Source organism: Lemur catta, chromosome X, assembly GCF_020740605.2.
Source record: "Lemur catta isolate mLemCat1 chromosome X, mLemCat1.pri, whole genome shotgun sequence".
NCBI lineage: Eukaryota > Metazoa > Chordata > Mammalia > Primates > Lemuridae > Lemur > Lemur catta.
Window position 1 is genome coordinate 38,698,219 of NC_059155.1, and position 26,160 is coordinate 38,724,378.

Here is a 26,160-nt window from a genome sequence, read left to right on the forward strand (position 1 = left end):
CACTAGATAAAAGTTAGTGTTCACAGGAGGTGGAGGTTTTTAAAGATCAAGTTAGAGTTGACTGATCAAGTAGACCTTGTTTATATTTCAGTTGACATCTGAAGACATCAAATGATAAAATAGGGGGGGAAGGGAAAAGGTAGTTCATTACCTACTGTTGGTCAGAAACAATGCACTTCATTTTCTAAGTAGGTATAAACTGTACCTCATATTTAACTTAGCCAGTGTTACGGACTGCGTATTTGTGTCCCCCCAAAATTCATATGTTGAAATCCTAACCCCCAATATGATATTAGGAGGTGGGGCCTCTGGGAAGTGATTAGGTCATGAAAGTGGAGCGTCAAGGAGTTAGTCCCCTTATAAGGAGAGGCTAGACAGCTGGGCGCTGTGGTTTGTGCCTATAATGTCAACACTTTGGAAGGCCAAAGTAGGTGGTGGGAGGATCGCCTGAGGCCTGCTTGAGGCCAGGGGTTCTAGACCAGCCTGGGCAATATAGCAAGACCCCCATCATTACAAAAATAAAAATAAAAAAAAAATTGGCCAGGGGTGGTGATGTGTACCTGTAGCCCTAGCTACTCAGGAGGCTGGAGCAGGAGGATCACTTGAGCCCAGGAATTTGAGGCTGCAGTGAGCTATGATCATGCCATTGCATTTACCAAACACTGTGTCTTCCAGAGCCTTCATCTTGGACTTCCCAGGCTCTAGAACTTTGAGAAATAAATTTCTGGTTGTTTAAGCCACCGGTCTGTGGTATTCTGTTACAGCAGCCTGAACTAAGACAGTCAGTCAACCTTCAGTCAATAATATTTCTATAGAACAATGGGTCTCAAACTTTATCATGCATCAGCATTACCTGCAGGGTTTGTTAGAACACAGATTGCAAGGCCCTACTCCCAGAGTTTCTGAAGTAGTAGGTCTGAGTCAGAGGCCTGAGCATTTCTAACAGCTCTCAGGTGATGATGATACTCCTTTTCTTGTCTTTAGTAAACATTCCAACATTAGCAAACCTATAATCAAATGTAAAGACCTAAACAAAATCCAAAACCAAATTTACATGATTTGTAAATTTTCTGCTTTTTCTTTTGCAACAAGTATTTTTTTCAGCATTTACTCAAGTGCCCAGAACTAGATCAGACACTGACACTGGGTAGAGTAGTGAATAAATAAAAGCACACATGCCTTTTTACATCTTGTTCTAGAGGAGGAGGCAGTGATGACTAGTTTCATTATTTATTATTAATTACAATTGCAGAAGAGCTACATAAGAGAAGTACAAGGTGCAATGATCTGACCTCAGCTGTGGTCATGGAAGGCTTCCTTAAGGAAATGATGCTTGAGCTTAGTTCTGAAGGAGGAGTAAAAACAGGGTCCTTGCCATACAGTGGGAGAAGCATATAGAGTGAGAGAAGCGTGCACAGTGGGAACAGCATCAGCATAAGGGCAGAGCCCTGAGGAAAGGCCAGTGTGACTACAATGTGGAAGGTCAGACATACTGTTTCTGGCTGGCACACAGGGCCTGGCAGGCACAGTAAGGAGTTTGAATCTCACTGTTAAGTGTGCAGGGAGCTACCAAAGACTCTTAGCATGAAACTGACTTAAAGTATGTTTAGAAAAGAGTCAGCCTAGCTGTTTTGCAGAAATAGATTAAGAGTAGCAAGAACACATCAAAAAATAGCCAGAAGAATACAATTTTTGCAATTTGGTGATGAACTGGGTACGGTGGAGTGAAGGAGAGGAAAGATTGAAGGCTAACTTCCATGCCTCTATAAAATGCTGTAAAGAGATTAACAGTGCTTTTATAGTCTGACTTGAATTTTTCCCTATGGCATCACATAAGAGGCACAAAAAAAATGGATTTTATCTGTGTCTAGGAAAAGACTGGGCTTACAAAAATCCTTAAATAGTAGGATAACAGATCAAATGCTTCCCTTTTCCAAGAAGGGAAAATTCCTTTTGAGAGCATTATATATTAAGCTCATAGTTAACCTTATTGTCTCCTTTCACAATTGTAGTAGCAGACTGACAGGGTTACTCATTCTGCAGTCTCAGAATTACAGGAGCATCTTATATTTTTACCTTCTCCTGGCATTTATCACTTTCTGTCTTGTGTTTTCATTATATATCTTATCTCCTTTTTTAAACTGTAATTTCAATTGTAAAGTAATGAAACGATGATTACTACATAAATAAGAAATCCCAAAGACACGCTACATACCCCAACCTACAGGTGTCGGGAGTAGGAAGGGGATTAGGAAAAAGGCAGAAAACTTTCTTTTGTCCCGTTAAACAAATGAGTTGTCCTTTAAAAAAAAAAAAAAGTGATGAAGATGCAGGAGTAAAAAAAAAAAAGTACTTATGTATTTTATATTAGAATATATTTAAAGCACCACCCAAATTATATTTATTTATAATAAAATAGTAAAAGGTTGGAAAATATTGCCTGCTGTAATTAGAAGGGCTACTAAGCAAGATTTGGATGATCGAGGGCAAAGATGAAAATACTTCCACTCTTTTGTCACCACATCCTTAAAACTGCATTGACAATGGTTGACTGAAATTAACTAGAGTTCTACAGTACACTCAGATCATAAATAATTTCTACCCTTAGAAAAAAATCTACCATCCAAATACCCCTATAAGTACCCCTACACCAAGTATATGTATCACACTCTGAACTATGTGTTGCACAGGGATCTTAGTCCCTCCCTTCTTCAGGAGCTAAGCTTAACATCTATCAAAAAGCCAAGACAAAAATCTCTCAGTCCAAAATCTCTCAGACAGATGCCTCAGTCCAGGTCCTAGCATTATAATTCATTAATTTAGCATTCACTGTTTAATGGCCTTCCTCGTATTGCTTGCAGTAAGTGAAATTGTGGCATAATGGTGCCTTTCCACTAACACTTTCCAATGAGGTAGGTCTAAGATTCAGGCATGTAAAAACCAAACCTGTGTTCTGGTAGGCTTAAATAACAACCAAGAATGGTATTTCGTGCTCACAAGACTTCATTTGAGGATTTATTCAAATGACACCTTTTCAGTGAGGCCTTCCTTTTGTCACCCTATGAAAAACTGCCACCCCCACCTGACACTTCCTATTGTCCTTTCTGGCTTTATTTTCCCTTTATCATTCATCACTAGCATATGAGACATCACAGGCTGGGCACAGAGGCTCACACCTGTAATCCTAGCACTCTGGGAGGCCAAGGCAACAGGATCATTTGAGCTCAGGAGTTCCAGACCAGCCTGAGCAAGAGCAAGACCCCCATCTCTACTAAAAATAGAAAAAATTAGCTGGGTATGGCAGTGCCCACCTGTAGTCCCAGCTACTTGGGAGGCAGAGGCAGGAGGATCGCTTGAGCCCAGGAGTTTGAGGTTGCAGTAAGTAAGCTATGATGATGCCACTACACTCTAGCTGGGGCAACAGAGCAAGATTCTGTCTCCAAAAAAAACAAAAACCAAAAAACAATTAATCTTGTTTATTGTCTGTCTACTGATTGTCCTCCCCAAATCTGTTCTTCCTTTCTTCCTGAGCACCTGGCTTTCCAGCCAAAAACTATATTTTCCTGTCTCCCTTGTGGCTAGGGAGGGTCATGTGACTAATATTTCTCTAATGGTATGTATGCAACAGTGATATGTGCAACTTCCTGGTCACCTTCCTAAAGAGGCTTGTCCTGGACTCCCTTTCCTTCTTTCTGGCTGGAACTTGAAAACCAAATGCTAAGGAAGGCAGAACTGACCCATTTAGCCTGGAAACCTATAGTGCCTGGCTGATCATAAAAAGTCAACAAAGGGGTGAATGAATGAACTGCACTAAAAATGCTGAGTGTTTATTCTGAGTTAAAACATATGTAGTTTTCCATAAATATGGTATTCAAATGTCCTTAACTACCAGCCTAGTAATAATGTAAGTTTCTATTTATAGGGATATAAACCAATGCACAACCTGGCATGTTTTTAATTGCTTTTTTCAAAGGATTATCATTCCTCCTTTCTACTACTACTTTTTAGTTGCTAATAAGAAGGTAGAATTTGGCTGGGCATGGTGGCTGACCCCTGTAATTGTAGCACACTAGGAGGCCGAGACAGGAGGATTGCTTGAGCTCAGGAGTTCAAGACCAGCCTAAGCAACAGTGAGACCCAGTCTCTACTAAAAATAGAAAAATTAGCCGGGCATCGTGTCATGCTCCTGGAGTCCCAGCTACTTGGGAGGCTGAGGCAGGAGGATCACTTGAGCCCAGAAGTTTAAGGCTGCAGTGAGCTAAGATGACTGCTACTGCACTCTACCCAGGGCAACAGAGTGAGACTTTATCTCCAAAAAAAAAAAAAGGAAATTGAACTCCCCTCCTCACTTCATATTAAAAAAATTAAAAATTTTTAAATTTTTAAAAATATTTATTAAAAAAAATAGAAGGCAAAATTTCAGTGACTCCTATTGGTATGATAGACTAAGAACAGCTTTTTCCAGGATGTCTCAAATGCAGGCTTATGTGGGCATATGATTCAAAATAAATGATTATTATACTTTGGGAGCATGCCAACTGGCCTCCCAGGACCTCAGACTTCTGCTTTCTCAGGTCAAAGTTTTAGCTCATCAATTTGCCTTTGGATTACGTAACCTGTGATGGCCCTCTAAAACTGTGTGGGCACCAGCCAAACTGAACACTCTAGAAGAGTCTGAGGGTACTTAGTTATACAGATTTCGAACAATATTTTTTAAAAAATAATGTTTTTCCTTCTGTATCTGGCCTGTGGTGGATACACAAAAACCTACACATGGATAAAACTGCATAGAAATAAACATACACACGCACATGTATACACACAAATGAGTATAAAATGTGAAATCTGAATAAGATTGGTGGATGCCATCAATGTCAATATCCTGGTTGTGACAATTTTGTAAGATGTTACCATTGGGAGAAACTGGGTAAAGATTACACAGAATAGGCCGGGCGCGGTGGCTCACGCCTGTAATCCTAGCACTCTGGGAGGCCGAGGCAGGCGGATCGTTTGAGCTCAGGAGTTGGAGACCAGCCTGAGCAAGAGCGAGACCCCGGCTCTACTAAAAATAGAAAGAAATTAGCCAAACAACTAAAATATATACAAAAAAATCAGCTGGCATGGTGGCGCATGCCTGTAGTCCCAGCTACTCGGGAGGCTGAGGCAGTAGGATCGCTTGAGCCCAGGAGTCTGAGGTTGCTGTGAGCTAGGCTGATGCCACGGCACTCTAGCCCGGGGAACAGAGTGAGACTCTGTCTCAAAAAAAAAAAAGACTACACAGAATATCTCCGTATTTTTTCTTACAATTGCATGTGTATTATCTCAACAAAATTTTACATTAAAAATGCCGTTTCAACATAGAAACTCTAGGATGCAGCAGAATTCAGCTGGTTACTTTTCTGAAGAAAACAGGAAGGAAGAGCCTGGGGAAATGACAGAAAGAGAAGTAGGAGTAAATATGAAACTTTATAGAGGGAAAATTACTAAAAAAAAAAACAAAAAAAACCACCACACTGTCTGAAAACATACACACATATCCTAAATCTACTTCAGATCACAATGTCAAAGAGTAAAAGGTTATAACAGAACACCCACTTTAAAGACCTGAAAAATGAGGCCGAGCGTGGAAGCTCACACCTCTAATCCTAGCACTCTTGGAGGCAGAGGTGGGAGGGGTCACTTGAGGACCAAGAGCGAGACCCCGTCTCTATCAAAAATAGAAGAATTAGCCAGGCAACAGAGTGCGACTCTGTCTCAAAACAAAAGACCTCAAAAATGAGGCTAAAAAAATAATTTGCCAAACTTTTTTCTAGAAATGGACTAGCTTTCCAACTTTGGCATTGGGAAGAATTGTTTAAACAAGAAACATAAAGCACTAACCATTAAGAAAAAGACTGAAAAAGTTAACTACATTAAAATTAAGCACTCATTTATTAAAGGACACCAAAAACAAAAAAACAGTGAAAGGACAAGCCACAAACTTAGAGAAGACATCTGCAAGAAATATAATCAGCAAAATCTTAATGTCCTGAAAATGAAAAAGACTCATAAATCAATATGAGAAAGATAAACAACCCAATGAAAATAGTCAAAAAAATGAACAAATATTTCAGACAGGAAACATAAATTGCCCATAAACATATGCAAATATGCTTAACTTCATTAGTAATCAGAGCAATGCAAATTAAGATCAAAGTGAAATAAAATTCCACATATTATAGACTGGCAAAAAGTAAGAAGTCAAACAATAGCAAGTGCTGAGAAAACATAAAGCAATGGAAACTCATATATTGCTAGTGGGAATGCATATTGGCACAACCACTTTGGACAACAATTTCACCTCTTCCTATAAAGCTGCACATTTCAAGACCTATTGAGTGTGAGACTTCCTATATGTATATACACCTGACTGTGTATATGCGTATCCTACATGCACATGTGCGTACACCCACACACACACACACATACACACACACATACCATGGGGGGAAAACCCTTTCATACATACACACCACAAGATACTTCATAGCAGTAGATTATTCATAGCAGCACTGATCATAACAGAAAAAAAACTGCAAACAGGCTAAAGGTTCATCAACAGAAGAATGGATAAATTCTGGTATATTCCCCAAGTAAAATATTATTCAACAGTGACAATGAATGAATCACAGCTACATAAAACCTTATAAAGGATCCCAGGAATATATTAGGTTATTAAGTATGAAATGTCCAATTTCCTTAAGTACTAAGCTCAACAGTTGATATCTCTGACATTTCACTTTGACACATCTTGTTTTATTTTTATTGTGAAGGTACATCTTCAGTCTTTCAAATGCAAATTTTGGTGTGTTATTATCTTTCAAATTTTTTTTAGAGGAATTTTTGTGAAACCATAGGTAAGTCAAAAATTCGTGTTATTTTCAAATATGAGTTCCATCATGGAACCAAAGCAGTGCAGACAGCTCGAAATATCAACAAAGTGTTTGGGAAGGATGTGGCTAATGAATGCACAGTACCTCAATGGTTTGAGAAGTTCCATTCTGGTGATTTTAATCTTGAAAATGAGCCCCATGGGCTTCCTGAGACCAAGGTGTATAATGATGAGCTGAAAGCTATAATGGAAGCGAATCCATCTCAACCTATGCATGAATTACCAGCAAGGTTTGACGTTACTATTCCAACAATATTGAACCATTTGAAACAAATCAGCAAGGTAAAGAAGCTAGATAGATGGGTTCCACATAAATTAAACGAGCATCAGAAGAGAAATTGTCTCAAAGCTTGACTTTCTTTGCTATCACAACATAAAGGCGAACCATTTCTACACCGTATTGTGACCTGTGATGAAAAATGGATTCTTTTTGACAATCACAAGCGTTCAGCACAATTGTTAGATAAAGATAAAATGCTGAAACACGGTCCAAAACCAAATATTCATCCAGAAAAACTAATGGTGTATGTTTGGTGGTCCAGCGCTGGTATTATCCACCACAGCTTCATGAAACCTGGTCAGTCGATTACAGCAGATGTCTACTGCACCCAATTAGACAAAATGAGGAGGATGGTTACAATTAGGCAGCCTTGATTGGTCAATAGAGACAGGCCAGTCCTCTTGCAATACAACACTCAGCCACATGTCACACAAACAACAGTACTCAAACTACAGCAGCTGGACTTGGAAACTCTCTGTTATCCATCGTATTCACCAGACCCTGCACCAACTGACGACCACTTCTTCCAGGCCTTCGGCCACTTCTTACAAGGAAAAATATTCAATTCTCAACAAGCTGTGGAAAATGCCTTTTGCGATTTTATCGCCACTCGCTCTCCAGGCTTCTTCTCTGCTGGCATAAACAAGCTACTGTTAAGATGGCAAAACTGTGTCGATAGTTTAGGCGCATACTTTGATTAATTGTACTGCTTCTTGTTTGAGATATAATAAACTACATTTTTACTTTGAAATTGGACATTTCATATTTAATGACCTAATAATATTGATTAAAAAACAGTATGTAAATTATTTCTATAAGGCTCAAAATAAGAAAACTAAATACTATATTATCTAGGTTTGCATACATATGTGTTAAAACTATTTTTTAAATCAACAGAATGATTATAACAAAAATAAGGCTAATGGTTACAGGGTGGCAGGGAAGCGGGGGATGAGATAAGGAAGTAGCACATGTGTTTATTTTATTATTATGCATATATTTTACATCTATATGCACTGAATATTATATTTTAAAACGACAGCTTCTTTAAAAAGGAAGTGATTTTTCCAAGGCTATACTGCTGATTAGTGAACCATAACAAAGAGGTTTCCAGTCCCATACCTAAAAGAACCTCCACAATGCTAGGTACATATTAGGAATTAAACAGACACTTACTAATGTAACATGAATTTCATGACTACTTAAAATCATTAATTCCAAACATGGATTCTATAAATCCATTAATAAGTCTTCTGATTTGATTACATTTGATTTTATTTTGATTACATTTCCTTCATTAGTATCTTTGAAACGTTAATGTCTGAATTTCTACAAGAATATTTTAATTTCCCTGCTTTAAAATTTCAAAACAGGTATATATATTCTGATACTTTTCATCAAGGTACCTAACAAATGATTATGACTTTTAAAATAGATTTTATTTACAGATTTCATTTTCTGAAACTACTCTCTTGCTATGGCTATCATCCTTTGGTTGTAATAAAGCTGGCACCTAATTCTGCTCCACCAAATTACTATGGTTCTCAAGCATATACATATGAATTATCTACTTACTGCCCCCTACTCTCTCCTAACAGTGTCACTCAGCCAATCCAAGGGCTGCCTCTCTCTATCCACCATTTTGCAACTAATTGCGTTAGTGAGTAGAGATCAGTAAGAGTGCCTTTGGTAAATAATAGCAGGTGACCACTAGCAAAAACAATGGTGTTGTTCCCTAAGAAGATTGCCTATAATATTCTAGCATCAACAAAAATCCTTTCCTCCATTAGGGCTATTAGGTATGAGTTTAATATAATCAGGGTTGAGTTTAATTAATTCTAGAGCACAGCATTAACAAAGGCATGGGTCTATATTTAATCCTCAATCATTCAGGTCAGTGTAAAACTAAAATGTATAACCACTGTTAAAAGCCCCTTAATAGCACTTCCTAAAATTTTTCATTGTTCCCATCCAAAGTATAAACAATCCAGTTCAAACTCATGACTATTAAAGGGGAAACTAAAATTTGGGGCAGAGTTAAATGATAAATCAAGAGATGGAGTCCTGAAGAGTAAAACAGACAATAACCCAATAGAAAATAGTCCAAAAAGTCTACTCCTAGACTGTGAAGCCTAAATACATAGTACAGAATTATAAAGCTGGAAGAGAACATAGATATAGATCACCCAGGAACCCTTGAAGTTCACAGATGAGGAAACTGAGGACGTAGGTAACAGAACCGAGCCTGGAAACCCATGTTTTTGAATTCCATATTTCTGAACTCCCATTCACTGAAGAATCTTGGACAAGCCACTTACCCTCTCTCTGTCCATTTCCTCAGCTGTAAAGAAAAGGTTAAGCTGCTAAAATCTCAAAGGTCCTTTACCAGTTCTAGGACTTGCCGAGCCTTACAGACCATATAGCAGCCCAAGCCCTTCATTTTACAGATGGAGAGCCTCGCAAACTATAGTTATTCATGGTAGGGTCTTTAATTTTTGGTCTATGGACACTTTAGATTTGCTCATTCATCTTCACAAGATCCTAGGACATAAGTGTAATGGTTAAATTTATGTGTCAACTTGACTGTGCCATGGGGTACCCAGGTATTTGGCCAAGTATAATTATGGATGTGTCCATGAAGGTGTTTCTGGATGAGATTAACATTTGAATCGGTAGACTGAGTAAAGCAGATTGTAGTCTATAATGTGGGTAGGGCCTCATCCCATGAGTTGAAGACCTGAATAGAACAAAAAAGCTGCCCTTGAGTAAGAGAGAACTCCTTCTGCCTTAACAGCCTTTGAGCAGGGACATTGGTTTTTCCTGCCTTAAGAATTGAACTTATACAGTGGCTCTTCCTGGGTCTTGAGCCTACCAGCCTTCAGACAGGAACTTACAGCATCAGTTCTCCTGGGTCTCCAGCTTGCCAACTGCAGATATTGGGTCTTGTCAGCCTGCATAATCCTGTGAGCCAATTCCTTAAAATAAATTTCCTTCTATATATGTATACATCCTATTGGATGTTTCTCTGGAGAATCCTGACTAATACAATAATCAAATGTGTATAATGAACTAATGCTTATAAAGCACTTAAAACAGTTCACAGAACTTAGGACTCTAGTTTTTGTTATTATAATGGTAAGACAAAGAAAGATAACTTACAAGTAAAACAATTCCATAAACTTGTAACATATCAATGAAACCATGGATCAGCAATTCAATGCTCTAATTTAAATAATTATCTGCTCTGATTTAAATAATTATCTCTGCACAGACATCCTAACAGAACACAAATGCCTACACTGAAAGTAAAATGAAAATAAAAAAAGATAAAAAAGAAAACTCATTTTGAATTTTGATCCATACAAAATGCTAAGATTATTTCCACCTTTGTGTAATAGGGACTTAAATGAGACACCCCTATCATTTCTGAATATATGGTATCCATAAAAATTGCAATAAATTCATAAAAATAAAAATACAATAAAACTATTTAAAAAATTTTTATGAACAAGTATTTGAAAAATATCTAGACAAAAGTTATCAAAAAGATTTACAAAATGAAAAAATATTTAATTAGTAAATACTTCATTTGGTATTTATAGTGGAGTACTTTTTTTTTTTTTTTTAAGACAGGGTCTTGCTGTGTTTCCTAAGATGGAGTACAGTGGCATCATCATAGCCCACCGCAACCTCAAACTCCTGGGCTCAAGCAATCTTCCCGCATCAGCCTCCTGAGTATCTGGGACTACAGGCACTTGCCACCACACCTGGCTAATTTTTTAAATGTTTTTGTAGAGACAGGGTCTCACAATGTTGCTCAAGGTGTGAAGTGAGTACTTTTTTATCAACATGTAATAGTTGTACATATTTTGGGGGTACCCAAAGTGAGTAGTTTTAAAATATAATAGCAAATTGCTCAAGAAAGTCAATGTTGTAAATGTGTGTACAACCATGCTGATGCTCATAAAGTTATTTATTAACTACATCAGAGAATATTAAATACCTAAAATCACAATGAAGAGATATGATGTTGTACATATTACAAAACACAGCATGTGAGCCTAGAGGAAATGTCTTCAATTCTAAAGTATGAGTGAAGTTTTTGTTTGTTTTTTACCAAACACAACAGTGATATCTAAAGACTGGCCATCATTCAATCTTTGATCTCTCAGTCAAGCTCTACAAGTGTATAAAAGGGGGAATAAGATTAGAAATACAAATAGAAATCATATTTCATTCATTCAGCAAACATTTATTAAGCACATTCTATATGGCAGGCACTGAGGCATTAGGGATACAGCAATGAGCAAAAATAGTCACAGTTCTTACCTTCATGAAGCAAACTATGTAGAGGGAAGCTAGGTACTAAATAAGTTAGCAAACAAATATAATAAACAAATGTCAATTGCACAAAGAATATGAAAGAAAGGTTCATAGTGATATGAGAACCTGGCATTGTCTGAGGGAAGGCTCAGGGACAGTTTCCTTGGGAAAGTGATGATTAAGCTGAGCTCTGAGAGGTAAGAGTTGAGGCAATTGACTACAGGAGAGAAGTGTACCAGGAATAATATATATAAAGGTCCTGTGGCAGATACAACACAAAAAAAATTAAAAAGATTTTTTGCAGAAATAGAAAAATCCATCACAAAATCCATATGGAATCTCAAGGGACCCCAAATAACCAAAACAATCTTGAAAAAGAAGAACAAAGTTGGAGGTCTCACACTTCCTGATTTCAAAACATATTACCAAATAATATGTAATCAAAGTAATCAAAACCATGTGGTACTAGCATAAAGACAGACATATAAATCAATGGAATAAAATAGAGAGCCCCAAACTAAATCTTCATATATATGTGGTCAAATGATCTTAAACAAGGGTACAAAGACTACTCAGCAGGGAAAGGAGAGACTTTTCAACTAAGGGTGCTCAGAAAACTGGATATCTACATGCAGAAGAATGAAGCTGGACCCTTACCTTATACCACATACGAAAAATAACTCAAAGTAGATTAAAGTCCTACATATAAGACTTATAAACTAAACTATAAAGTAAACCTAAAACTATAAAACTCCTAGAAGAAACCATAGGGTAAAAGATTCATGACATTTGGATTTGACAATGATTTCATGGATAGGACACTAAAAGCAAAGGCAACAAAAGCAAAAATAAACAAATGGAACTACATCAAACTTTAAACTTCTGCCCAGGCCAGGCATGGTGCCTCACGTCTGTAATCCTAGCACTCTGGGAGGCTGAAGCAGGAGGATTGCTTGAGGTCAGGAGGTTGAGACCAGCCTGAGCAAGAGCAAGATCCCATCTCTACTAAAAACAGAAAAAATTAGCCGGGAGCAGTGGAGTGTGCCTGTAGTTTAGTCCCAGCTACTTGGGAGGCTAAGGCAGAAGGAGCTTGAGCCCAGGAGTTTGAAGTTGCAGTGAGCTGTGATGACACACTCTCTCTCTCAAAAAAAAAAAAAAAAATTAATTAATTAAAAAATAAATATAAAGTAAAACTTCTGCCCATCAAAGGAAACAAGCAACAGAAGGAAAACTCAACCTATGGAATGTGACAAAATATTTGTAAATCATGTATCTGATAAGTGGTGTTATCCAGAATATATAAAGAACTCCTACAACTGAGTAACAACAACAAAAAACTCAAAAAGGTGGGCAAAGAACTTAAGCAGTCATTTCTCAAAAGATGATACGCAAATGGCCAACAAGCATAGGAGATGGCACTCAACATCACTAATCATCAGAGAAATGCAAATCAAAATCACAATGAGATATCACCTCCCACCCATTAAGACAGCTATATAAAAATAGTAAGTGTAGGTATGTGGGGAAACCTTTGACGGTAATGTAAAATGGTATAGCCACTGTTGAAAACAGTATGGAGATTCCTCAAAAAATTAAACATAGAATTATCATATGATTCAGCAGTTTCACTTCTGGGTATATATCCAAAGAACTGAAAGCAGGATCTAAAAGAGAGATATTCGCACACTCATGTTCATAGCAGAATTATTCACAATAGCCAAGAGGTGGAAACAACCCAAGTGTCTATCCAAGGATGAATGGATAAACAAAATGTGGTGCATACATACAATGGAATATTATTCAGCCTTAAAAAGGAAGAGAATCCTGTCACATGGAGAATCCTGGAAGACATTATGCTAAGTGAAACATCAGCTAGTCACAGAAAGACAAATACTGCATGATTCCACTTATGGGAGGTATCTAAAATAGTCAAATTCAAAGAGAATAGAATGGTGGTTGCCAGGGACTGGGAGGAAGGGCAAGTGGGAATTGTTTAATGGGTATAGAGTTTCAGTTCTGCAAGATAAAAAAGTTCTAGAGATCTGTTGCACACAATGTGAACGTACTTAGCACTACTCTACACTTTAAAAAAAAGTTAAGATGGTAAATTTTATATTATGTCTCTTTACCACAATTAAAACCAAAAATTATGTAAGAAATGAGGAAGAGCTGTGGAAAGCAGTTTGGCAGTTCCTCAAAGTTAAACACAGAATTACCGTATGACCCAGCAATTCCATTCCTATATACTCAAGAGAATTGAGTATATAGGACATATATCTGCACAAAAACATGTACAAAAATGTTCAAAGCAGCATTACTCGTAATAGCCAAAAAGTATAAACAACCCAAATCTACACCAGCTAAGGAATAAACAAAATATGGTATGTCCATACAATGGCATATTATTTAGCCTTATAATGGAATGAAGTAGTGATATTAATACATGCTGCAACACCGATGAACCTTGGAAATATGCTAAATGAAAGAAGCCAGTCACAAAGGAGCACATATTATATGATTCCACGTATGTGAAACGTGTAGAACAGACAAATCCATAGTGATAAGAAAGTAGACTGGTGGTTACCAAGGGCTAGGGCATGCAGAATTGGGACTAACAGCTCATAGGTACAGAGTTTCTTTTTCAGGTAATAACAAATGTGCTGGATGGAATCAGATAGTTGTGATGGCTGTACAACTTAGCGAATACACACCAAAAACCACTGTGGTGAATTATGTTATATGAATTATATCTCAGTTTTTAAAAGTGAATGAAAAAAGTAAGGAAGAGAGAAAGTAATAACACCAGCAAGGTATTTATTTAATCAGTGAAAAGTCACTGAACGCCTTCAGGTATGCATTTGTAAAAGATTCCTCTGGGGCTGTGTGGAGGATGGCTTGGAGAGGGCAGGAGTGGATCAGATCAATTATTGCAATGGTCCAGATTAAGAGATATTGGTAACTTGGACTTGGATGGTGGTAGAGGTGGGCATGAAGAGAAGTGGGTGGATTTGAGAGTACTTTCAGAAATAGAACTTATTAGATTTGCTGACAGATGCGGGGGATGAAGAGAAAAAGGGAGTATTAAGGATGACTGCTAGGTTTCTAGCTTGAGCTACTAAGTAGGAGATAATGTTTATTAAGAGGGAGAAGACTGGAGGAGGAACAAATATGAAAGAGGAGAGATGCTGATGACTTGGACAAGAGTAGCAGTCATGATGTTAAAGAAAAAGTGGCATCAACTGGGCATGGTGTGGTGACAAATCGGTTATGAGGGAGTAAGATGCAACTCATGTCCTGGTAAGTCAGAATTATGTGGTCAGATCTGAAAAGTCCATTAAAAGCCATGTTATCTAATAGCAGCGAAAAGAAGTGTTATGGTAAGGAATATGCTCCTGAACAAAGGCCTGATACTCAGCTTTTTAAATAAATGACCATCTGCACTCAAGATAACAAACTACCACCCTGTCTCCATGTTGTAAAAAAGTTCCCAGAATTGTACACTCCATTTAAGCACGGCAACTAGGGTAACCAATCATACAAGATTATATGAAGTAGTATCATGATATATTACCCCAAATGCTTATTTCATCCCAGTCCCTGCCTGATTGTTCCTGCACCAAATCAGAAGATTGAGGACATGGACTCATTGGAGTCATTGGTTTCAGAAAAGAGTGTCTATGAGAAGTATCTACAGCTATTGTTGTGGAGACCTAAAGCCACCTGATGTCCATTTTTACCACTCCTTTTTTTATACTACAGCAAACAGAAGGCATTGAAGATCAAGGTTGTAGTCTTTCTGCTGTGTTATGGTCTGGATGTTTGTGTCCCCCTCAAAATTCTTATGTTGAAATCCTAACCACCTAGGTGATGGTATTAAGAGGCGGGCATTTGGGAGATGATTAGGTAATATGAATAGAGCCCTCATGAATGGAATTACTGCCTTTATAATAAAAAGAGACCCCAGAGAACTCTCTGGCCTCTTTCCCCCATGTGAGGATCCAATGGGAAGTTGGCAGTCTGCAACCTGGAAGAGGGCCCTCACCAGAATCCAATCATGCTGGCACCCTGATCTCAGACTTCCAGCCTGGAGAACTGTGAGAAATAAATTTCTGTTGTGCCAGGTACAATGGCTCATGCCTGTAATCCCAGTATGTTAGGAGGCCAAGGTGGGAGGATCACTTGAGCCCAGGTGTTTGAAATCAGCCTGGGCAACATAGCGAGACTCCATCTCTACAAAAAATTTAAAAAGTTAGCTGAGCCTGGTGGCACATGCACTTATAGTCCCAGCTACTCAGGAGGCTGAGGCAAGAGATCACTTGAGCCTAGAAGTTTGAGGCTGCAGTGAGCTATGATCATGCCACTGTACTCCAGCCTGGGTGACAGAGTAAGACCCCGTCTCAATCAATCAATCAAGCAATCAATCAATTTCTGTTGTTTATAAGCCACCCAAACTATGGTACTTTGTTATAACAGATAGAACTTGCCCTCTATATTGACTGGTTCTCCTGCTCTAAGTGCCATAAACAATAACCCTGCACCATTGCTCAGGTAATTGCCTCCTCCAGTAATGAAATTGCTTATCCCTAAAATCTCACAACCTTCAGTTCTTTGGGTCCCCAAAGGCCCAATTCACATGTTACCTACCTCTCTATAAAACTCTTCCCAGCTACTGAAGCCACAGTGAGAGCCAGTGCCTCCTGAATGCCTACTGCACTCACTGTGTGTCTCTCAAGAGGACGGCACTGATGACTCACTGACCTTGGGGGGGGAGGGGGTTTGGTTCTGTGTGCTTGTCTTTTGTCTCTTTTGCCAAACTGCAAGCTACTGGAGAGCAGGGTTATACCTTACATACCCTTCCAGCACTATGTAGGGCATAAGTGTTCCAAGAAAGCTGTGATTCCTATGAATGTTTTCAGAAAAGAGGCTAAAGTAAATTGCGCACTATACTATAGATCCTTTAATCCACATTACTTCAAACTACATTAATTGTGAAGCTTAAAGAACATCCCCACTGCTTACACAACAGGTGTAGCTTTCATAATCTGCTCTACCCAGCTGTTACTTATTTGTGACAATTCCCCCCTGGCTTCTGCTCCCTGTCGATCTGTGGGATTACTGCACCTTCCAGTATGATTTTCTGATTTATTCCTTCCTCAAATCATAAACAAATTGTTAATTTTCCTTTATAACAGTAAAAAAGGCTGAAACTTAAGAAAAACCAGAGAGCTATCCCTGGGGTTTTCTATGACGACAAAATGCAAAAATAAATCCTGGAATAAAACAGTATTTGTAAATATTGCCATAAAATTCATCTATTAGCCCAAGAATTTGTTTTTCCTATATAGTCTTCCGTGACAAAATACTCTTCAGTGTGCCCACTATGAAATTGCGTTACCCAAAAGGTACTGAATGGAATGAGTAATGGTACAAATGAGTGCTGGGATTATGGGCAAATGAATGGAACAAGGAGGGGTGGGAGCAGTAACTAAAGTCCAAAAGTCAGGAAAAATGAAAATCCACGAACTTGGTGATGCTCCAGAAAGGAAACCAGCAAGTGTTGACGCTAAACTGGCAGAAACATCAATACTTCCTGGCTCCCCCACTGGGGGCATCAATTTACCACCGGCAGGCTGATCTTCTGATGCAAGTGACAAATAGTGAATGCTTTCAACAATATGAAAAGGAATGACTTATAATCATGAAGCATGGCTGTGGGCAGCAATGAAAAGGTGTGATTCCTGGGGGTCTGAGTTTTAGCTCTGCTGCTGATCACCTTAACGATCTTGGGCAAATCATTTCCCTTCACTGAAAAATACCAGTGTTTTGCATTAGTGTGATGGAAAGAGTTAACATAGCAGGCCTGAAACTGCAAGGTTGGTACCTGGCTGGTGTCTGGGGACTTGGATTTCAGGAGGGTTCCCGTCCCGCCACCCTAATTGATAAGAGTGCCTCACTGTACCTAAACTGTACAAATAGGGTTTGTGCTGCATACCTGCTTTCCTTCTTGGAGTCTGCAATTTTGGTATGTACCAGGTGGAGAGTACCTACGTGACAAGCTCCCAATAAAAACCCTGGGCACTAAGGCTCTAATTAGCTTCCCTGGTAGACAATATTTCACACATGTTGTCACAACTCATTGCTTGGAGGAATTAAGCATGACCTGTGTGACTTCAGTGCAAGAGGACTGTTGGAAGCTTGCACACGGTCTCCTCCAGACTTGGCCCCATGTGCCTTTTCCCTTTCCTGACTTTGCTTTTCCTTTTGCTGTAATAAATCACAGCCCTAAGCATACAATAAGTCCTGAGTCCTGCCAATGAACCACTGAACCAAGGAGTGGTTTGTGGGGGGATCTCTGACACAACTGGTATAGTGCTGAAGAGTCTACCAAACATTTTTTTCAACAATCTTGTGAAGTAGCTATTATTCCCATTTTATAGATGAAGAAACTAGAGTTCAAAAAGGAAAACAAAGAGTATACTCAAAAAATAAACATTTCAGTGTTTACTATATTATATATGGGTGTTCTCAAATTTTAGTGAGCCTAGGAACCACTTAGAGTGTTTGCTTGAATGCAGTTTCCTGGAACCTATCACCTGAGACTTGGATTGAGTGGGTTTGTGGCCCAGGAATCTGTATGTATAATAAGCAACCTCTCACATCTGTAATCCTAGCACTTTGGGAGGCCAAGGCAGGAGGACAGCTTGATGCCAGGAGTTAGAGACCAGCCTGGGCAATACACCAAGACCCTGTCTCTACAAAAAATAAAATAAAATAAAATAAAATAAAATAAGCATCTAAGATGATTTTTATGCAAGTGGTCCAAGGACCACATTTTGAGAAACACTTTTATGTATATGAGCTACAGCCTTTGGTGCCCAATTTCTCAAGCTAGGTAGTAAATGGCAGAAGTAGGACTTACACTAACTCTTTTAACAAGGTTGAAGCTCTTTTCACAACACAACTGCTTCCAGATCCCTCAAACTCTGCAGTTCCTCTGGTTTGCCCTGTCTTCTTGCTACAGGTGTCCATCCAGCTGATGGTAATTAGGTGCAAACAGGAAAGTATCTTACATTTCCAGCACCAAATACTAAGTGGTATTCTGAATCCAAAGAAAGCACACTTATTAGGGTAAGTCAAATGATACAGCTCTTGGAGAGTTAACACTGCAGCTTTGATTTTCAAAATGGATTTGATGTGCTGGTGGCAACAGAATATATAAGTTTATCAACTGCACTTAATACAATATGAACTTGTTTACAATTTTAGAAGTCGAGGGCAGTATATTAACTATAATGTTCTACGAGTGGCCATAAAAGGGAAGGGGGTTAAAGATTATCTTTCTGGTAGATAGAGAAAAACAGTCTTAAGTAAATAGCAAACTTTTTAAGTGGGCATGTAATTATTATCTTTTCTCATTTAAAATTAAGTATAGTTAGTACTCTATCCACTGAAAAGGAAATTAATTTCAGTGCCATACACTTATCTGTAGCCCAGTCCAAAATACGTAAGCTTCTTGGTGGCTGCTTACTCAAATGATCATTTTTCTTTTGTTATTACTGACTCAGGCTGTTACCAATTTAGTTCAAAACAATTCAGCGAGTATTAATTGAACATCTACTGTTTACCTGATGCTGTGCTAGCTGCAAGATCATTACCAAGAACACTGTTCTGATTTTTCCAAGAATACTTTGGTGAAAAGAGAAAGGGACTAGGAAAACTTGCCACCTTAACACTTTAAGACAACATATAATAGAAGAGCCTAAAAAACAAATGATGATATCTGCTTGAAGAGTACAGGCCTCAACAATCCTCCCACATTCTATTACATAAATATGTGGCAAAAATCAATGACAGTCTATACCTCACAAATACAGGTTAATCTCCTAAACCTGGATATCCATAGTCCAACATCATCTATAAACCACATCTTCTTCTACAATCAAGAAGTCAGCCGAATCAGTAATCCATCCATACACTGCAGTAATTGAGGGGCTGTCTGCCAATGTGCTGGTATAGGGCCTCCTGTGCCCATATCTGCAGCGCTGAGCACTCATTCATCATTAAGCTGCAGCAGTGTTAACATATGCTGCGTTGTGCTAATATGTTTGTTTCACGATCACCACTCATCTACCCTTATACCAGGGCAAGAAGGTAAATGTTAAGTGAACAGAAATAAACTTGAGAACAGTACCTAATTCACTTGCGGAAGCCAAGAATTTGCCTCCACCCAACCAGAAAAATTCCCCTAATCCCAAGGATTCCAGACCTAAAAGGTTAATCTGTATAAAGCACTACAGATATACGGGAAATTCTACCACCTTGAAGAAGAAAAATTGTAATTGTATTTTGTATCCTATGCATTCACCCTCTTTGAGAGAACTGATCAACCAGGCTAGACAAGCAGTTAGTCTTGATGATTTTTTCCATCATTCAACAAACCAGTATTTGGATTCACTCAGTGGGCTAGTTCTTTGCACATCATGTAGACACAGGGAGTTTACTAGTGGTTCTTTCAGGGGTCACTGACCATCCTTTACCTCCCAGAACCCACTGCCCAGTGGGTGGTCAACTGGCAGCTAGGGCAAGAAAACAAGCCCATTTGGACAGTTGGATCAACATGAAAATGGCCAGCTTCACCTGCCCAAATCTCACCTCTGCTAATAGGCCATCAGGAACATTGGAAACTAGGTACTCATATTACCCACTAAAGGGCTGAATTATTAGTAATAATCATAAACAAAAGGAACAAACAGAAAACCCTTATAGAAGGTATTTAGGAGGCATTCAGAGTTTTATGCTGCTTAATCAGTAAAAAGCAGATCAGAAAAAAAAAAGACAAAAACTTTTCACTGTGTATTTATTTCAAGTTATAGTGGTTCATTCTTAAATAGGTTATCCACCTTGCACAGGGTCAGCCTAGTATCTATTTACAAAAGAACAATTTGGCCGGGCGCGGTGGCTCACGCCTGTAATCCTAGCACTCTGGGAGGCCGAGGCAGGCGGATCGTTTGAGCTCAGGAGTTCGAGACCAGCCTGAGCAAGAGCGAGACCCCATCTCTACTAAAAATAGAAAGAAATTATACGGACAGCTAAAAATATATATAGAAAAAATTAGCTGGGCATGGTGGCGCATGCCTGTAGTCCCAGCTACTCGGGAGGCTGAGGCAGTAGGATCGCTTGAGCCCAGGAGTTTGAGGTTGCTGTGAGCTAGGCTGACACCACGGCACTCACTCTAGCCCGGGCAACAGAGTGAGACTCTGTCTCAAAAAAAAAAAAAAAAAGAACAATTTGCCATGTATAGGTCATATCAAAGGAGTCAAATGCAACAAACTCCTTTTTATCTGACATCCAAACAACCAGAAAATAACTGATATTGTACAATCTATTTTTGGTAGAAAGCCAGTGACAAGGAAGTATATACCTTATTCATAAAGATGAAAATTCTTGATATGTCACAAACGTATTAATGCCATACAGTTACCACGCCCTCTATATTTATAGTCATGCATGTAACGACAATTAAATCTCATGAACACAGGAACTTTATCTGTCTTACTTACCCATATATCCCCAGAATCTAACACAGTGCCCAACACATAGTAGGCGTTCAGTGAATATTTGTTCAATGAAATAATGCTCTGCAAAACCATGAAGTGCCTTAATCATCTAAGATTGTATTATGGTCAGTATAGTTTTGGTATTAGATGCATTTATTTTAATTCTCAGAAAACTGATAATCAGTATATGGTATACCCCAATTAACTAGAACTCCTCATTCTTCAATCATTCTGGATAAGGAGGGGTTTGCTATAAATCACTGCCTATAAGTAAAGGTTATCATTCATGTGAAACATATAAAAGTTGTTCTTTCACCAAATATTATTAAATACCTATGCACCAGGCACTGTGCTAGAAGCTAAGGACACACTGTAAACTGTTCCTGTTTAGGACAGCCTTTCAAAATTAGGATTCCTCATCTCCTGTTGCATAGGAGAAAGTTAATTTATTGCATACAATGCATGCCCTGGGGCATTAGTGCTAATTCTCTCCAGGTTGAGAAAGACTGGTCTAGGGAGCCACACAAGTTAAAAGGCAATTATAATATTATATGATAAAAAGGTTGCTTTTAGGCAGGGTCAAGTTCAACTGCTAAACCTAGACCTGTATGAACTACCTAGTAAGAGCAAAGATTCCCAGAACATTTGTAATACTTGTGTAAATGCAAAAATACTACAACATACATGCAGATATATTTCCAAGCATAATCAAATAAAATCAATATTTTCCATGCTTAGCAATGTCAGACGAAGGTTATTAGTAAAGTGAAAGACAAAAACAATGTTTAATTACCCTGATAATTCAAGGAAGAAACCAAAAAACCTTCTTGCTCCTGGAAATAAAAAAGCAATTACCTCAATTATTTTGTTAATTGCCTCCATATATTGCTTCATTAGATGAGCCTAGCCTTGGACTCAAAGTAATAAATTAGCTACCTATTTCATTAATTCTTATTTTGCATTTTTAGTCTTATTTTGAATTTTCATTCTTCCTTACGCAGTTTAATTTCTTTCTAGTCCTGGGTGTTTTCTGTGTGATATTATGATTATATGCTGCATGCTTTACGGAACCAAAGCAGTTTGAGAGCTTCTAGAATCAGAGATATAAATTTACCCCAATATTTCACACTCATAATTAAGCTTTCATGTATCAGTGATCTAGAAATTCATTCCTGTTAAATATCACTCTCTGACAAGCTAAATTGATAGCATCCAGTGGACTGGCCAAGTCCCCCCCCCCACTTCATCAAGGAAATCTCTTATTTTGAATGAAATAATTTAATAAGCCAAAAAGAGGGGGGAATTGTTTAGCTTCTCAATAAACCTTTAAATCCATGTGAAAATGCTACTATAGTCACTAGAATTTTATTAAAACAAGAGAGGATAACATAAAAGTCCATGACCCTTAAATCTCAAGTAGTCCAGACTTCTGATTAAACATGTCTTTGAAGGAAATAAATTGTACAAAGCTACTATTATTTATTTATTGTATTTATGGAGATGTTCACTGAGAACAGACAGTGCTTTTACTGCACTGAGACATCCAACTATTAAATCTTTTAAGACACCCTCTACATGCCTAAACCCTAAAATGCTATACACCAAATCCACCAATTTCTTTCTACCTCAAAACTGTCAAAAGGAAAGTCATAATTCATCAGAAAGGCAGGAACACGATTATTAATGGCAAAGACGTCAAGGCCGTGTCTTTAAAAAATACAATGAATCACTATTTCTTTTAGCTTGAAATTGGAGAACCTCAGAAAATAAATGGCATTTTAAAAATGATTCAGCAAACACAACTGAGCTATAGAAGATGATGCTACTCCTATGAGATTCTGATTTCCCACTTCAGGTTTAAGATATAGAGAAAGCACTTCTCTAACACGCAGTTTCTAGTTTTCAATGACCAATAACCACAGTCAACACCACCATAAATTTATTTCACATTCAAAGCCAAGTTTAGACACATAGGTACACCAAAAAACATAACTGATTTTGAAAGGAATTCATCGCTCTATCTCTAAAACATTAAAACAATCATAAGACAGCAGACAACTTGGACTACATCTACATTGCTGTGCAAATCTCAAAGTCCCACCTAAATCTTTAATTTTAGCCTTCTAGTGATTTAAATGGGAGTGCCCCTCAAAGAATCTGTCAGGCAGACGATGAGGACAGCGTATGATTTACTGATCTAAGGGATCTAAAATTTGGCCCCCCAAAATTTTGAAGCCATTTTTATTTATTCATTCATTCATTCATTCATTTATTTATTTATTTATTTATTTAGAGACAGAGTCTCACTCTGTTGCCCGGGCTAGAGGGCCATGGCATCAGGCTAGCTCACAGCAACCTCAAACTCCTGGGCTCAAGCAATCCTTCCGCCTCAGCCTCCCGAATAGCTGGGACTACAGGCATGCACCACCATGCCCGGCTAATTTTTTCTACATATTTTTAGTTGTCCAGATAATTTCTTTCTACTTTTCTAGTAGAGACGGGGTCTAGCTCTTGCTCAGGCTGGTCTCGAACTCCTGAGCTCAAATGATCCGCCCGCCTCGGCCTCCCAGAGTGCTAAAATTATAGGCGTGAGCCACCTCGCCCGGCCTGAAGCCATTTTTAACAATGAGTATTTGATAGTATTTTCCACATTCAGTCCAATGGTTTGCAGATTAACTCCTTGGCCTACCGCTCAGACACAACTCCTAAGAACCTTCCAGCTTACTGCACTGGTAAATTTCTGGGACTTACCAAAGTCATGGTTGCACAGGAAAATGTGAACAGTGGGACATTCCAGCTGAAACAATGAGGTCAAAGCTCATTTCAGTATGAGCAAAAGTGATTCTCTGAGGAGATCTCGGTGGGGGAGGCAAAGTACTAGCCTCAAACCTGCAGGCTGGCACCTCTCAACAACTGCTGCAAATTCTACTGCATGCCCTGGCTTCCTGGGCCAGTCCTGCTTAATTATTAGACAATAATACAATGCAGATCACTCTTAGCAAAAGGGAAGCAAATGGGGCTTTTAGACCAATACTTGAATTATTCAAATCCTTAAACGGGGACTTCAACATCTCAATTTTAAGCTAATGAATTTATTATGCTTAAGAGCCCAGTTGTTTTCCACCATAAGAGTGCCACGTGAAAAGGTTATTGTTTTCCTAAATACAATTAGCTCTTCTTGTCACCTTTCTCTTTTTGTCACTCCTAAGCAACACTCCAAGATCACAAGAATCCAAGTGAAATAGAACTATGAAGCACAATGCTTTTTTACATTATCAGGCTAAAGGTGAGAAACCAATTTTGGTCACCTGCTTTAAAAGCATCCAGTACATTTCCTGCGTATTTCAAGATCCTTGATATATACAACCTCTATTGTACTGTGCTACAGGTAATAATCTCCAATTTCATACTACATGTTTCTGGGTGAGGTAAACATTTAGAAAAGCATTAACATAGCATATTGTGACAATAATATTCTAAAAAAGGAAAGTACAAGTATTACTTTTAGCCAGGGTACATTTGTGAAAGTTTCAAATAGAGAAAAATTAGAGCAAATTCATTCAAAAAAATAGGTTAGCAGTGCTTTGATTAGGAATAACTGCATGAAAAGAATCAAATCGACAAGTTCTGGAAACGTATTTTAAAGGGGAAGGGGATATGCGCTCAGCACTCAACCCTTTTTCTTAACTACAGAAAAATCAAAATTTGCAGATGAACCCTTTCTTTCACATCATTGGCAGAAATAAAATCCTAGTCCCGCCACCACCTCTAGCAATCAAGGAAGTTGCTGCAAATAGCAGCATTGAAGTAAATGGCCCTGTTTTGCTCCATTCTTAACATACCCTCTAGGAGTAAACAGGTTACTCAAAAAAGTCAGTAGCCAGAAATCGCTTTTGTCTCTGTCAAACTTCCACGAAAACGAAATTCCCTTTTCTGCGGATTTGGAAGGCGGTAAACGCGGACGGAGGAGTCCAGTCGCAGCCTGCCTTTTCTCCCCTGGGTTCGATGTCTCCGCGAGGCTTCAGACCCGCGATCGGCAGCATGGCCAGCGGCGGTGCAGCCTCTTCGCGTCTCCACATCCACCCAGCCCACCCTGACAATCGCCCTCTCTTTTGTAACACCCTAAATGTGAGCTTCGTAGGCTGGGTCCCCAAAGTTTGCCCGGTCGCCGGTCAGCAGCCGCCCTACTGGGCCGAGCCCTAGGCAAGGCTGAGTCCTGCCCTAGCCGCGGGCTCCCTCAACCCTCAGCTCTTCTTTTGGGCCACAGTGACAGGTCTAGGTTTACCTCCATGTGCTCGTGGCAGAGGAAACAAAAGAAAGCAACCTCCCGGATAATAAAACGCCATCTTCGCCTAATCGGCAAACTGAGGGGTCCCCGGGTCGGTCACCTCACGAGTCCCCCACCATCCAACCCGAGGGCGGCCCCCAGTCTGAGGCAGAGCTCGTCAGAGCCCCGGGAAGCACTGATTAAATTGTCCTGGGGGCGAGGGTGGGATACCCCGAGAACCCTACCTGCCTCCCAACCCTGGCCGCCGGGGCAATATGTTTCAGTTAAAACGAAAAAGGGCAGCGATGGGGGAGCCTCCCGGAGACGCAGTGACCCCCTCAGAAAATTGTCGTGGCGGACCTGGCGAAGGGGCAAGCGAACAAACAAACCGGCACGCGTGGAGCCGCAGCGAGTGTACTTACAAAACGATTAAAGCTCCGGCGGAACATCGCGTCGAAGGCTGCCGGGCGCCGAGCTGGGCTCTAGCGGGCTGTCCGGGAAGGCGCCGTCCACAAAACACACTGCGGCGTGGGCCGGCGGCGCAAAGCGGACAGCGAGGCGGGCTGCCCGGCCACCCGCCCGCCGCCTGCCCTCGTTGGCTCTCCGCGCTCCCCCGCCCCCAGCCGCCCGCGGCTCCCGCCCCGCCTCACTCGCCGCCCGCCCCCGGCCCGCCCGTCCCGGGGGCGACGGCCCCGCGGGTCCCTCTTATCTGGCCCCAGCACCGCGGGCCGGTCGCTCCCGCAGCAGCCCGCTGAGAAGGCGAGCCCGGCACGCGAGGGAGGGATGGCGGAGGAGCGCTAGG

At 39.6% G+C, this 26,160-nt stretch overlaps 1 protein-coding gene across 5 annotated transcripts in view; it reads right to left on the bottom strand.

The window, feature by feature from the left end:
* Nucleotides 1-25,946, bottom strand: part of ATP11C (ATPase phospholipid transporting 11C) — a 177,923-nt gene extending 151,977 nt beyond the window's left edge. For 4 of the 5 annotated variants that reach the window (XM_045538912.1, XM_045538915.1, XM_045538914.1 and 1 more), the window contains exon 1: nucleotides 25,781-25,937. In XM_045538912.1, coding sequence (XP_045394868.1) covers nucleotides 25,781-25,807 — 27 coding nt within the window. In that variant the 5' untranslated portion in view covers nucleotides 25,808-25,937. Of the gene's footprint in view, nucleotides 1-25,780 lie in introns of all 5 variants that reach the window. The other variant, XM_045538911.1, reaches the window with a different exon arrangement.
* Nucleotides 25,947-26,160: the final 214 nt, after the last annotated feature.